The 13,396-nt window shown below is 44.0% G+C and overlaps 1 protein-coding gene across 2 annotated transcripts; it reads left to right on the top strand.

Annotated features, from left to right (window-relative positions):
* The first annotated feature begins 663 nt into the window (after positions 1 to 663).
* On the top strand, positions 664 to 13,371 carry tcerg1a (transcription elongation regulator 1a (CA150)). 2 transcript variants are annotated; one of them, XM_027016962.3, is made up of 21 exons: positions 664 to 731; positions 1,219 to 1,429; positions 1,558 to 1,710; positions 2,013 to 2,313; positions 2,692 to 2,928; positions 3,603 to 3,665; positions 5,369 to 5,557; positions 5,750 to 5,859; positions 5,986 to 6,074; positions 6,225 to 6,385; positions 6,923 to 7,001; positions 7,154 to 7,289; positions 8,244 to 8,333; positions 8,617 to 8,735; positions 8,930 to 9,080; positions 10,096 to 10,260; positions 10,595 to 10,777; positions 11,435 to 11,614; positions 11,729 to 11,812; positions 11,929 to 12,029; positions 12,169 to 13,371. In XM_027016962.3, the coding sequence occupies exons 1-21, from the start codon at positions 685 to 687 to the stop codon at positions 12,368 to 12,370; spliced, it is 3,051 nt and encodes a 1,016-aa protein (XP_026872763.1). In that variant the 5' UTR covers positions 664 to 684; the 3' UTR covers positions 12,371 to 13,371. The 2 variants fall into 2 exon arrangements, with proteins under 2 accessions (XP_026872763.1, XP_026872772.1); XM_027016971.3 differs by lacking the exon at positions 3,603 to 3,665.
* Positions 13,372 to 13,396: the final 25 nt, after the last annotated feature.

Raw genomic sequence — 13,396 nt, 5'->3', positions numbered from 1 at the left:
ACTGACAAAACTGCTGAATAGACTGTGTAAATATACATGCATTATAACAAAACCTAATTTTCTAGTGTTTTCCCTTTCAGTTAACGTTTGTAAACACATATGATCTGTCCCTGTTCAAAGATTTACACTTATACATAATTGTTTCCCTATCATGTCATCCACTGTACTGTTTCTGATTTGTATCCATCTGGAGACAGTAAGTTTTTGAATAAAACTTAAACAAAAAAATTGTGAGATTTTTACCCTCTTTGTCTGGTTTAAGTGCTATGGACTACAACTAGGTTTTAGTAATTTTATCAGCATTAAAAGTGTCCTATGCACTTTTTAAAGCAGTATACTCTTAACACTGACATAAGTGTGGGGAAGTGTGTTCTGGTAACATCTAATTTACTCAATTTGAGATATAACAGATTATACTGAATTTAAAAGGTCGGTATAGTCAATAGATGAAACCTGGCATCTCAAAATATTTCTTCTATCAAGAGTAAACCTTGGAGAGGGTATTCTGCCACGAGAGTCAACATGTCGGTATGTGGCACATTTTCCAGTTGTAGTTATACTAATAAATTATGCTTGCTTTATTTTCCATTTTGGTCATTATAGAGCAGATTTATAGACATGGGAAAATTTGAAGCGCGTTACTACAGGAAATTCGTCACTGTAGTACTTTGTTGTTTTCCTGTAATGGCGGAACACACGGAGGGAGAAAGCATTGGTTTCAGTGCTAACAGGTAAGGCTTTAAACAATACCATTGAATTATTTCGAGAATAATGAAATGGCGTATCTTTGATAATTCCATATTTTAGCTTATGTTCATTTTTGTTTTATTTAGTTTTTTTCTCAACCCCTTAAATGTGAGTTGATGGGTAGCTAGACGGCTAACTTTCCAGGCACAGCTAACTAGCTAGCTACATATAGACAATAAAGAGAGTGGCCGTTTTAGGCAATAACGCATGTAGCTAGCAAGCGGTCATCACACTATGCCATCGTGCTATTTTTTGCTTGCTGATTTTATTGCTAGTTGTTTCCAAATGTATAATGAACATGTCACAGGTCGTAGTCGAAAGTTGTGGGATGTGGCTCGCGGTCGTGTGGCTAATTAGCTGCTTGTTGAACGGGGCATTTCTACGGTTGTGTGTGTGTGTGTGTGTGTGTTTTAAAGCAAGCAAGCTAGCTATGTAGGTTGGTTAGCTTGCTAACTCAAGTTCTTTCCGCAGTACCAGAATGGCTCAGCAGCCAGTACCTCGCTTTCCTTCCTCTGCACCTCCCGCCAGCACAGGGATCCAGCGCAGGCAGCCTTTATTGAGCACCCCTGCTGCACCGCCATTTGCAATGATGAGGGGTCCTCCACCTACAGCCCGACCCTCATTTGGGCGGTTGCCCTTTGATCCCAGCGTTCCACCACCCATAGGAACGCCCCATTTACAGGTATTATTATAATGAATACCTGCGCATTCAGTTGTGGTAACCAAACGTAAAATGTAGCTTCAAACTGTAAAAGAGTATATAAGTGATTTTAATGGCTCCTTGTCTGTTTATTTGTTTTGATCTCCAAGAGACCACCATTCATACCTCCACCAGTGGGTACAATGCCGCCTCCTCCTGGAATGATCTTTCCACCTGGAATTCCCCCTACAGCCTCACCCGTTGCACCATCGCTTCCCACTGCAGAGGAAATATGGGTGGAAAACAAGAGTCCAGATGGAAAGGTATAGAATGTAATAGCAGTGAGGTCAGAAAACTTCAGTGTTTTGTGGCAGTTATGAGATGGCTACTTAATTATATGAATGAAGCTGTACCCTCTCTCTGCTGTATATCAGAATGAAAGTGCTCTGTGCTGTTTTGTTTATTGCTTCTTTCACCACGTTTTTATTAAGTTCTTGCTCCAGTACAGTGCTTGTGCTCACATGTGCATCCCGTCCACGTTGTTCTGTTCAAATCCCAACTCTCATTGGATGTCTTATGAGAGACTTCACTACATCGGGTTCCAGGGCGGTTTGCTTCTGCGCAGGTGTATTACTATAATGCTCGCACGCGAGAGTCGGCCTGGACAAAGCCAGAGGGCGTGAAGGTTATCCAGCAGGCGGAGCTTACCCCTCTGATGATGAGCCAAGCAGCAGTGGCGGCAGCAGCCACGGGGCCAGGGGTCCCATCCGCCGCCACCAGCCCTGGCCCTGGCCTCCCACCCGCGAGTGTCAGCACGACTCTTTCCCATGTCAGCCACACTACCCAGGCCTCTCCCACACTCATGAGCTCTACTCCCACCCCCAGCACGTCCATAGTCTCGCCACTGCTACCTACGCCTGGAGCAGGTAAATGTCACTCACGCAAAATCCACAGTTGCCCTTTGTCTTTACATTTCTTTAAGCTTTTGCACTACTGGCTGCACTCACCTGAAATGATAGAAGCTGAATATTTTGTAATTTTTATTATAGAATTTCAAATTGACCCTGTATATACTAAATGTTTATGTACAAGACCTTTGATCCAGTACAGTTTTAGGAAGTCAGGGGAGAATGATTTAAGGGCAGTAGTCTGGAAAAAAATTCTATACAATGTCATTGTCACAATAAAATAAAAATATTGTAGGGATCTCTTGTTGTCTGCTCAGTATCATCAGTAGGACTAATTTCAGCATGTGGTCCAGTCTCTGATATCCTCTCTTGCCCAACTTGCATCCCATTTCACAGCTCCTGAAGGCGTAGAGCTGCCATCCACTGTAACTGCGCCCCACAGCGTTGCGGTGACGCCCGTGGCTGCTGTCAACCCCGCTGCAGTAGCCGTGACGGTGACCACGGGGCCACAGCCCCTTCCTGTGGCCCTACCCCACACGGTGCCACAGCCGGCTGCTGCTATCCCCACCTTTCCCCCAGTGATGGTGCCACCTTTCCGAGTGCCCGTGCCTGGCTTGCCTATTCCACTGCCCGGTACGTTGGCCCCCTTTGCCTGGCCAATCACCCCGCAGAACGCTGCTGCACTCCTGGCAGGGCTCTCTCTGAATGCCTCCGCTCACCTAGCTCTTCCTTGATTTGGCTTTAAACCTCCACTCCTTCACATCTTTTCAAAACATGCAGTGTGTTGCTAACAAAAGATTTAGAATTGAGAAAAGCCAAGAGTAGGTAGAAATAAAATGTCAACTAATGACCCTTGTGGGGAAACACCCCTTGTAAAGTGTGGGTTGGTTGGTTGGTTGGTTTGTTTGTTTGTTTGTTTGTTTGTTTGTAAGTAAATACCCAGCAGTAAGCCATAGATGGCAGTATCAGCACCCTTCTTATTTGCCCATGTTACCAAGAAAATGGTTACATTGCTAGTTGTCAGTTTTAGGAGAAATCCATATCACTAAGTGGACTTTAAGCTTGACATCAACTCTAGTAAACAAAGTAAACTTATTGTAAATGTTGGTTTATAGACTTTTACCAACATGATCATAACCTTCTAATTTTTCATAGCGACAGAAGAACACATTACCAATGTGGAGTTTGTTGGTAGTTTGACCTAAGGGCTGCATACAGTCTGCTGTTGGCCTGTTACCTGCACTGGACACTGTAGCTGACGTCTGTCTTTCTCTCCCCAACACTCTGTGCTTGCTTGATTCTTTTAGGTGTAGCAATGATGCAGATAGTCAGCTGTCCCTATATAAAGACTATCTCTCCCAGCAAGAACGGTAATTTTCTCTCTATCTCCAGTCGGTATTCTCTGCTAGTCGGCATGCTGGTGACTTGTGCATCTATGGTTTATGTATTATTTACCTCTAGTTGCAGAAGATAAATAGGTAGCTAGTTCATCAAATCCCAAAATACTTCATACACATGTACAATGGATAGTTTAGGCACATGGCTTTCTTCAAATATTAACAGGATATGACATTTACAGTATCAGTATTCTATTTCTGTGGTCTGTCATTTTTGGAGCACCTTTTGAAGAAAGCACGCTGCCCTTGCAACAAACTATGAAATGTGTAAATTGCATCATCTCATGAGCTTGTCTGTCTTGTAGCTGTTAATAGCTATCCTTGTGCTTTTTTGTTCTCCATAGTGATTGCTTTGTGGTACTAGTGCTTTTTTGCAATGGCATGGTTTGGTTTGTTTCTGTTTCCAGCATTAAATGAAAAGCATATTTTGACACAGAATAATCTGGGTTCACTTTGCTTACCTTTTAGATTACATCTTTCACATATAAAGATTAAAAGGAGGACAGGTGTCCTGATGGAAAAAGTGTGTATAGGTTTTGTCAGGGATTCCTAAGACAGCACCAGAGTTCCCTAGCTCTGAGTCTATTAACTGCGAGTTATGCACAAGCCTCTTTTATTGCATAATCATGAACTTTATGCCCATTCTTTTTTATTACTGATGTTAAATTAGTATGTAAGGCATTTCATTGGGCATGTAGAGGCATCTTTTAACCATGTTTGTGCTTTCATTTTTCATTATTTCCATCATTAGTAATGTTTCATTATTCCAATCTAGTTCTGCTGTCCTGTCTTTATTTCCCTTTAATTTTTGTTTATCCAGTCAGAAGTAGAGTAAAATGATCTGAAGGTGTGTTTCTCAACCCCAGTCCTAGGTGCCCCACAGCACTGCATAGTTCTATGTTTTCCCTTTTATTACACGCCCGTTTCATCTTAGGTAGGCCAAATGCTAGTGTGGCAGAGATCGTACATTATTGGTCTTGTCATGCACTCTTGTAAATTTTCACTCAGTCTTGATTCTGTCTGAAACATTAGGTCTTTGAAATTCCTTCCCAAGACCATAGAATATGTGATCCACCAACAAAACATTGTCAGAATTTTAGTTTAATCATTCAGTTTTTCTTCAGTGATTCTTTAGTGACTTCAAACTCCTCTGCCTGATCATGGAGATATAGTGAATTTAAAATAAAGTTTGTTTACCAGAATTCACATCTAGTTGTGAGATGTTGCTGAAAGATGCAGTGAAGGTGTTTTTGTTGTTACTTTCGTATTCCAATCGCTTACAAATTAGCTTGTGAAAGGTAAAATGAACTCTCAATTATGGTATGATGTCCTAGTGTTCTATGTGGACAATATTGTGATGTCAGATTTGTCTCAGTATTGCCTTGGGCTTGCCTTAACTTGGATTTAATTGGTTGAGGCCTTGGTTTTGCATAGGTTTTCTTGAGCAATATACTAGCAAAAGCTATCATAATCGGCTAATGTGTGTAGACTGGGGAAAACAAAAAAGATTGTGCAAGGAATCTAGAATTGGAGTTGGGCAATGCTGACCTAGTGCATTTATAGCAAACACATACATATATAATATATGTATATATGTGTGTGTGTATGTATGTATATATATGTATGTATATGTATGTATGTATGTATGTATGTGTACATGTGTGTCTGCTCTCCAGGTATGCTTCCTGGCATAGCACCTCCTCTGTTACCCATGATGCCTCCCCAGATGACAGTAGCAGCAGCTTCATCCCCATTGGCTCTTTCTGAATGGTCAGAGTTTAAAACTGCAGAAGGGAAGTCCTACTACTACAACAAACGCACACTGGAGACCACCTGGGAAAAGCCAGAAGAACTGAGAGAGAAAGGTCTGAGAGCAAAGCAATGGAGAGTGTATTCCCAATCATTTCTCAGCACACTAAACAGTTTCAACACACAGGCTGGGCTTTATTTTGGTCTGACTCATATATGTTCTTTTTATGAGGTTAGCTTGTAAGCCTCCATACATGATTTAGAACAGTTACCTCCACTGTTAAAACTATTGTGGTTCTCCACAACAGAAAAGGAGCTGGAGAAAGCCAAGGACCTGGCAGTAGATGGTGAGATCACTGATCTTATGGAGGTGGAAGATGGAAGTCCCAAAATTGATCCACCCAAAGAGCATAAAGAGGTAAAATGTGCTTTCTAGTTTGTCTTACTTGTTTATTAGGCTTCATCTGCCAATATCTTCAAGATAAAAATAAAGACGAAAGTAGAACATTTTAGATGGCCCATTGAGTCTTTTGCATGACTGTAGGAGCTGAAGGAAGGGGAGATGACGGAAGAAGAGAAAGTTGCCAAAAAAGCCAAACCTGTAGCTACAAACCCCATTCCTGGCACTCCATGGTAGGTAACCGTAGAACACACAACTGTGGGTTCACTGGAGCAGGTTCCTGTCTGTTTGTTTGTCTGTTTGAGAATCTGTAGCATATTTATTTTCACCTGCACAATACAGAGATTTTATCTTTGGTGTTTAAAGCAGCTTTCCCATGACAGGTGTGTTGTGTGGACTGGTGATGACCGTGTGTTCTTCTACAACCCCACCACGCGCCTCTCCATGTGGGAGCGACCAGAGGAGCTGGTGGGGCGCACTGACGTGGACAGGAGCATCCAGGAGCCACCACACAAGAGAGCCCTGGACAACGGGCCCAAGCAGGGTTAGAGCTCTGGCCATAGCACCATGGAGCCTCTTATATGATGTTATGTCTCAGTTGTCCATGAGTGAATCTTAAAGCTTGAAGAGGGCCAAGATTGCATATCAGGGATCTGATATGACCGGACTTTTTCTGGATTCCATAATGCTCATAGGCAAAAGTCAGTAATAGTCTTCTGTACCCTAGTCTCATTGTTCAACCCAATTAATAAATGTTTGTGGCCTCTTGTGATTGGAGATGTTCAGAGCTCTGCCTCTCTGTAGGGCTATTACACTGAGAGATTCATTATAACAAATAGTCTGGATTTTGAATACCAGGGATAATGTACTATTGGTGCAGTATTCATTTGGATATTGGCTTTGTAATTGCAGCAGCATTTAATTCTTGATGATGCAAGCCCTTGACCACTAGAGTTTCTCATGTCAGGTTGTACTGGTAGAGAACCATGTGTCATTTATCTTGAGAGATCTGTTTGTTTTTCATCCATCTGTCCAAATCTTCTGTTATTTTTAAGTTAAGTGTGTGTGTGTGTGTTTACAGCAATCGGTAAGCAGGAACAAGAGGTTGTAGCTGCAGATGACACACCAGATGATGAACCCAGCAAAGCCAAAAAGAAAAAGTGAGCCTTTTATGTTATTTTTTTTGGTTTTGTCATTTTGTACTCTAAATAATTATGCTTCCTTTTCCAAACCAAAAATATTGTCTTCTCTGTTTGTCTGTTGCTGATGACATTAAGTGTTTTACGACCTTGTCTCCCCTCTCATGTGGTAGACTGGAGGACAGGAAGGAGCTGGACCTGGAGAAAGAGGGAGCAGTGGAGGCTGAGCTGAGGGCAGCACGGGAGCGAGCTCTGCTCCCGCAGGAGACTCGGATGTGCCAGTTTAAAGACATGCTCCTGGAGAGAGGGGTAAACCCACAGCGCCCACCTCCACACACAGATCGCTCGTTCCCCACCTCCAAGTTATGCTCCTCACCACCCACTTCTGGGTGCCAAGCCAAAACGCTTAGTTTTTATTCCCCTGCTATTGAAATAAAATTCTAGTGAGCAGGATTCAGAGAGGGAAATATTGTTTATAGGTAGTAAAAATTACCAACAGGTTTTTAAAGAAACAGGATGGTTTAGAGATCCTTCATCAGCTATGTAAACAAAGTACTTGTATATACAAACACATTGGCTTCTGCTTTAGAAAGGTCAAATCTGTTGCCATATGTAAGCCTAAGCTCTCATTAAAATACCTCTCCTGACATTTCGACTTACCAGACCGACTTTCGACTTACCAGGCCTTGTCTCATGCGTTCATCAACAATGAGCAGGTTATATCTCTTTGCTGCCCTCACTCGCAGCAAATTTGATGTCTCCCAGCACTAAAAAGGTAAATCACTGAGTCTGTGATGAGTTCAAGAGCTCTTTAAGGCGGTAGCTTACAGTTGCTTGCCCTTTGCCCACGTGTTCCACACCGCAGATGAAAGGCAGCTCCACTCCAGTCAAGAGGGCTAGACATCAAGGCAAACCTTCTCCCCCTTCAGACCGTACTGTAGAGTCTGCAGCAGTTAATGCCACTCCCCCTGCCCCTACTAATTACTCCACACTCATCTGTACCAATTAATGCAGGGAGAGAGCAGGAGGGAGGCACAGGGACCCCCCCCCCACCCAATGCATGTCATTCATTAAGGATAGCGATGTGGGGCGGGATGAAACGCACCAGGCGCACACCCTGACTCGGCACCACAGGGGGTGGGTCTCGCTCAGAAGAGCTCACCTGCTGATTGGCTTGCTCATTAGAATGAGCCTAATTAGGAGGAGGGGGTGCTAAGCAACTCATGTTACCCCTCTTGCTCTGCCTTTTCTTCATTGTGCTAGGTTTCAGCCTTCTCTACCTGGGAGAAGGAGCTGCATAAGATAGTGTTTGACCCCCGCTATCTGCTACTGAACCCCAAGGAACGGAAGCAGGTATACACACGCATCCCCAATACCTCACCCACACCCACAACCTCTCTCTCATGCTTACAGTACACTGTGATAATTAACACCAATTCAATATTCAGCATGTTTTCTAATGATATGAAATTTGGCAAAATCAGTTTTCTGAAACAGTGCCAACATCAACAGGTGCTAGGATACTTTGCATCAGGTCCTTTGAGAGACTCAGAGTAACTCCAGATGCCTTGTTCTGCCTCTTAAGCCATGGCCCTATGTTTACAGGTATTCACATGTGTTTACTTTGCCTCCTTAGGTGTTTGACCAATATGTGAAGACCCGTGCTGAAGAGGAGAGGAAGGAGAAAAAAAACAAGATCATGCAGGCCAAAGAGGATTTCAGGAAGATGATGGAGGAAGCCAGACTTGGTGCCAGGTGAACACTTTAGCACCTTTTGCTTCATTTTCTTGAACACACCTGTGTGGGTAGTGTGTATTTGTGTATTACTATTTCATTATACTGCAGGTTGATTAAAATGAGCTATTGACAATACCAACAGATGGTGTCTTTGGCATAAAATGTGTTTTGGTTAGCTTTACAGTTTGCTACGTTTTATTTTGACCAAGCAGAACCACATTCAGCGAGTTTGCCGCCAAGCATGCCCGGGAAGTGCGTTTCAAAGCTATTGAGAAGATGAAGGACAGGGAGGCCATCTTTACTGAGTTCATGGCCTCTCTGAGGAAGAGAGAGAAGGAGAACTCAAAGAACAGGGGAGAGAAGGTGAGCATTCAGCTCTACAGAATACAGAGCGCTACAGAATACAATCCAGCTACAGACCTACCTGACGAACTTCATGGCATGTTTCAGCAGGAGGTCCATGTATGGAATTCAAACAAAACATCCTATGAAGGACAGAAACCAGACTGTGATGTCTTCGTGTGCTGTATTGTGGGTTGTTGTGAGCCTAGTCTGTTTGACTACTGGGCGCTGGTGGTCTGAGGTAGTTTGGGTTAAGTGATGGGAGACAGCACTGATTGCCTTTGCCAGCTAAAGGTCAGCCATAAAACATTAATAGCAGTAAAATGTCACCTGTTGGGGGAAGGGTGGTAGGTGAGGGGGAGGGAGTCTGCACAGAGTGGGGTTAACTGGAGGACGCCAATCTACAGCCACTCTGAGGCTGCTTTTACAACAGTGTTTATACAGAGCCTAATGGCCAGTGGACAGGGTCACAATAGCCCACCGGAAAGCAGCAGGTAGTAGAAATCTCCTTTGAATTTATGACTATTTCAGCTCCTGTCCCCGAGACTGAATGGACGTTTTTATGTGTAGTAAATAAGGGCAACGTGACTGCCATGTTGCATCTTTTCTGCCCTCAGTTCAGTCTCTGGCAGTTGTCAGATGGACATCGACAAGCATGAAGTGGTGAGGCTGCATTTGAGCTGGCCCAATGCTCCACTGTGTGGGCTACCTTAGGAACTTAGAGAGTGAGAACCACAAGTTAATTCTCACAAGGTTGTTGTGTATGGCACTGTGAGGGTCTAACGTTGCAATGACACGAGAGCTTGGCAAAACAGACGGAACTGCTACTTGAGTTTTTAATATGACCAGATAACAGAAACATTAGTTAAATTTACTACAGAGAAGTTGAAGGCAGTGGGCTTCTAATTTCCCATAAAATCATGTCAAAAAAAGGTCAACCAAAGCCCAGTTGGCAAAGACATATGCCAAAGGTGTTGAAACAGCTGATCTGGTGATGTGCATGGATCAGTCTGAGTGCAATGCATATTCCTTACAGGTAAAGCAGGACTTCTTCGAACTGCTGTCTGATTACCACGTAGATGGCCAGCAGCGCTGGAGCAAAGTGAAAGAGAAGATGGAGACAGACCCTCGGTACAAAGCAGTAGAGACATCAGCCACACGAGAGGAACTGTTCAAGAGCTTTGTGGAGAAGCTCACAAAGGTAGAGGAGACCCCTTTTAGTATGCAACTCAGCAAGTGTGCTGAACCTGCTCTCTTTGTAGGTACTTAGGAGATAAAGGAGAGAACAGGCTCATAAATAGGTGAAGGAATAATTGGGTCTCATCCTTCTTAAATGAACATTTTTCTCTTTAAGATTTTAGTTTTGCTAGTTCAGTTCAACTATATATACTGGATTGATTACAAGAAATGTTTCTTGTGCTAAACCTCTTTCGAGGATGCAACAGCTGTTGCAAGTATTGTAGCTGTCCTTTGACTAGCCGTGCACAAGTCTCACACGAGCCATGCCTGAACCTGATCTCTACTCTCGACTCCAGAACTCAAACTCGGAGAAGGAGAAGGAGCTGGAGAAGCAAGCTCGTGTGGAGGCCAGCCTGCGTGAGCGTGAGCGTGCTGTCCAGCGCTTCCGCTCCGAGCAGACCAAGGAGATCGACCGTGAGCGTGAGCAACACAAGCGTGAGGAGGCCGTGCAGCACTTCAAAGCCCTCATGTCTGACATGGTGAGACCCTCGTACCATGCGAATTGCACATGTGGAGAGGTTTGACTTGGGGCGCGCTGCACATGTGAAGAACAACAGCAGCACTATCTTCTAATCCTCTTCCTGCTTTCCAGTGAGGTGCTTCAGCACGTTCTTATGAAGCTCTTTCCGAGCTGAATCAGTTACACTGGGCTCTACACTTGGGTTTTTCGGAGTCTGACTTAACCAATGCGGCTAATTAATAAGCCCTTTGAGAATAAACTGTTTTATCCTGCTCAGTGTCCCCCACTTTCACATCTGCTTCAGCTCATGCAGTAGATTTCAAGCCCTTCACCTGCTGTATAAGAGCATACAACTACCTTACATGATTGGTTTATCTGCAAGATGGTATATAAGAAAATAAGTCTAAACGTCTTTGAAGATTAGTATGACGCGGATGAGAAAAAGCAGGTGTTTGTGGTGTAACTGATGACAGTGAACAATGTTGCTGTGTTAGTCTGCTTGGAATGCACACCATATTTAGTAAAGGAAGCCGCAATTCCATTAGTCTCATTAATCCCATTTAGCCTATTAACCTCAGTACTTGTGCAGTCTGCATGTGCCAAAAGTGCAGTCGCACATGCATGCTTGTGTGCAGCTGTGTGAGATTGCTTCACCTCCTGTGCCTCGGGATGGCAGGTGAGGTCATCAGATGCCACCTGGTCTGAGACGCGACGATCCCTGAGGAAGGACCACCGCTGGGAGTCTTCCTCACTGCTGGAGCGTGAAGAAAAGGAGAGACTCTTCAACGAGCATATCGAGGCACTGACAAAAAAGAAGAAGGAGCTGTTCCGGCAACTTCTAGATGAGACGACTATGGTGCAACAGTGGTTTTCTGTTCTGATTCTTTGATACGTTTTGTACTGTGCTTGATCTTTGCAGTTCTATTTGGTATATGATACCATGGCTGACCGCGTCACTCTCTTCCAACAGGTCACATTGACCTCGACATGGAAGGAGGTCAAAAAGACCATCAAAGATGATCCAAGATGTCTGAAGTTTTCAAGCAGTGATCGGGTAGATTGAATATTTTATGCCTATTGATATAAATATGCTAAGTAGGAAACAGAAGTTGCTGAGGCAGTGTAGTTTGCTAAATGTAGTGAAGAGGCTTGCTTTGCTTTTTCTTCCAGAAAAAGCAGAGGGAGTTTGAAGACTACATCAAAGACAAGCACATCACAGCGAAAGCAGACTTCAGGACTCTGCTGAAAGAGACCAAGTTCATCACATACAAGTGAGAGACTTCAGAGGGCCATGATGAAGCTTGTGTTTCTGAGCTGCTTACCACTTGATTAAGCTAATTGCCACAAGTCTTTTCAGTAATTGTAATTAAATAAATAATGCTTATCTCAGTGTTTGCTCTCATCCCCCAGATCTCGTAAGTTGATGCAGGAATCCGAGCAGCACCTGACAGACATAGAGAAGATTCTCCAGAACGATATGCGCTACCTGGTGCTGGACTGTGTCCCAGAGGAAAGACAGAAGCTCATCATGGCATATGTGGAGGAGCTGGACCGCAGAGGTCCTCCTCCCCCGCCTACAGCGTTTGAGCCTGCCCGACGCTCCACTAAGTGATCTCCTAAATCACAGACTGACACACACACATATATACACACACACACACACACACACACATACACACTCACTCCTGCCAGACCTTCAGCTTCTCCCACCAGTAGCCTTCAGACTGCCATCCGTTCTTCAAGCATTCTCTTGGTCAGAAACCTAATGAGCAATCTCTAACCGTCCCTGTGACGCTGGCTCTCAGCCAAGCTTTCGGTAAAGCCTTCAGCTTTGGTCATGACTTCTGTTCCACCCCGAGCTGTCTGAATGGACTGATGTAAGGCTTCACGACTGGATGACGAGAGGAAGCAGGTGTGCTGGTGACATTTAGCCACAGGCCAAGTATCTGCCGAGACCGACTGTCCAACCCGATTAAGAGGGTGATGGCGTCACCTCGGGATCATTTCCACGCGCAGACCAAACCCACCTGATCCCACTGGCAGGATGGGAGCGAACACCAGCAGCACAGGGCCAGCTGTGTCTGTGTACTGCCAGTGTGGAAGCCCATGAGAGGTGTTGGGGGTAGCAGAGGAGGGCTAACTCATCGCAACCCGTTTATCGGCTCGTGCTGGCCCCTCACACCTGCTGCCTGTGGCTTTATCCTGCTCCTCTGTGCCCCTGCTCATGACTCATGAGCTCTTTCCTTTTGGCTTTTGTATCAACAGTTGTATTGTAGAAACTGGGAAGATCCTTTTTTTTTTTTTGTTCTTGTCTCTGGTGACTGTGGTCATCCAACTGGTGCATTCAGCTCCTGGAGCCTCTCTGTGCGTCTGTCATTTTAATTGACAACTTGGTTAAAATGTAAGATATTTTTAAAATAATTATTAGGTGTGTATTCACTGAGTCCCTTAACTCTATGTGATGTTGGTCTGTGCAACAGTGACAGTTGACAGAGTCAGCTGATAGTAAGGTTTAATTTAACTGTTCCAATGTTTTTGAAAAGATAACTTACATTTTTGGAGTTGCTGTGTTTCTGTACAAGTTGACTGGAATAAAGGCACCCTACTTTTTTACATATTCAACAAGACTTGTATTTTA

This window comes from Electrophorus electricus, chromosome 16 (genome assembly GCF_041902795.1).
Source record: "Electrophorus electricus isolate QZ-2024a chromosome 16, ASM4190279v1, whole genome shotgun sequence".
Classification (NCBI taxonomy): Eukaryota; Metazoa; Chordata; class Actinopteri; order Gymnotiformes; family Gymnotidae; genus Electrophorus; species Electrophorus electricus.
This window is presented reverse-complemented; position numbering and strand designations above follow the sequence as displayed.

Bases quoted from the DNA above. Each gene is read 5' to 3' on its own strand.
- tcerg1a (XM_027016962.3), top strand. From the start codon at position 685: ATGGCGGAACACACGGAGGGAGAAAGCATTGGTTTCAGTGCTAACAG. The intron at 732-1,218 runs GTAAGGCTTTAA...TTCTTTCCGCAG, and splicing joins ATTGGTTTCAGTGCTAACAG to TACCAGAATGGCTCAGCAGC. The intron at 2,314-2,691 runs GTAAATGTCACT...CCCATTTCACAG, and splicing joins GCTACCTACGCCTGGAGCAG to CTCCTGAAGGCGTAGAGCTG.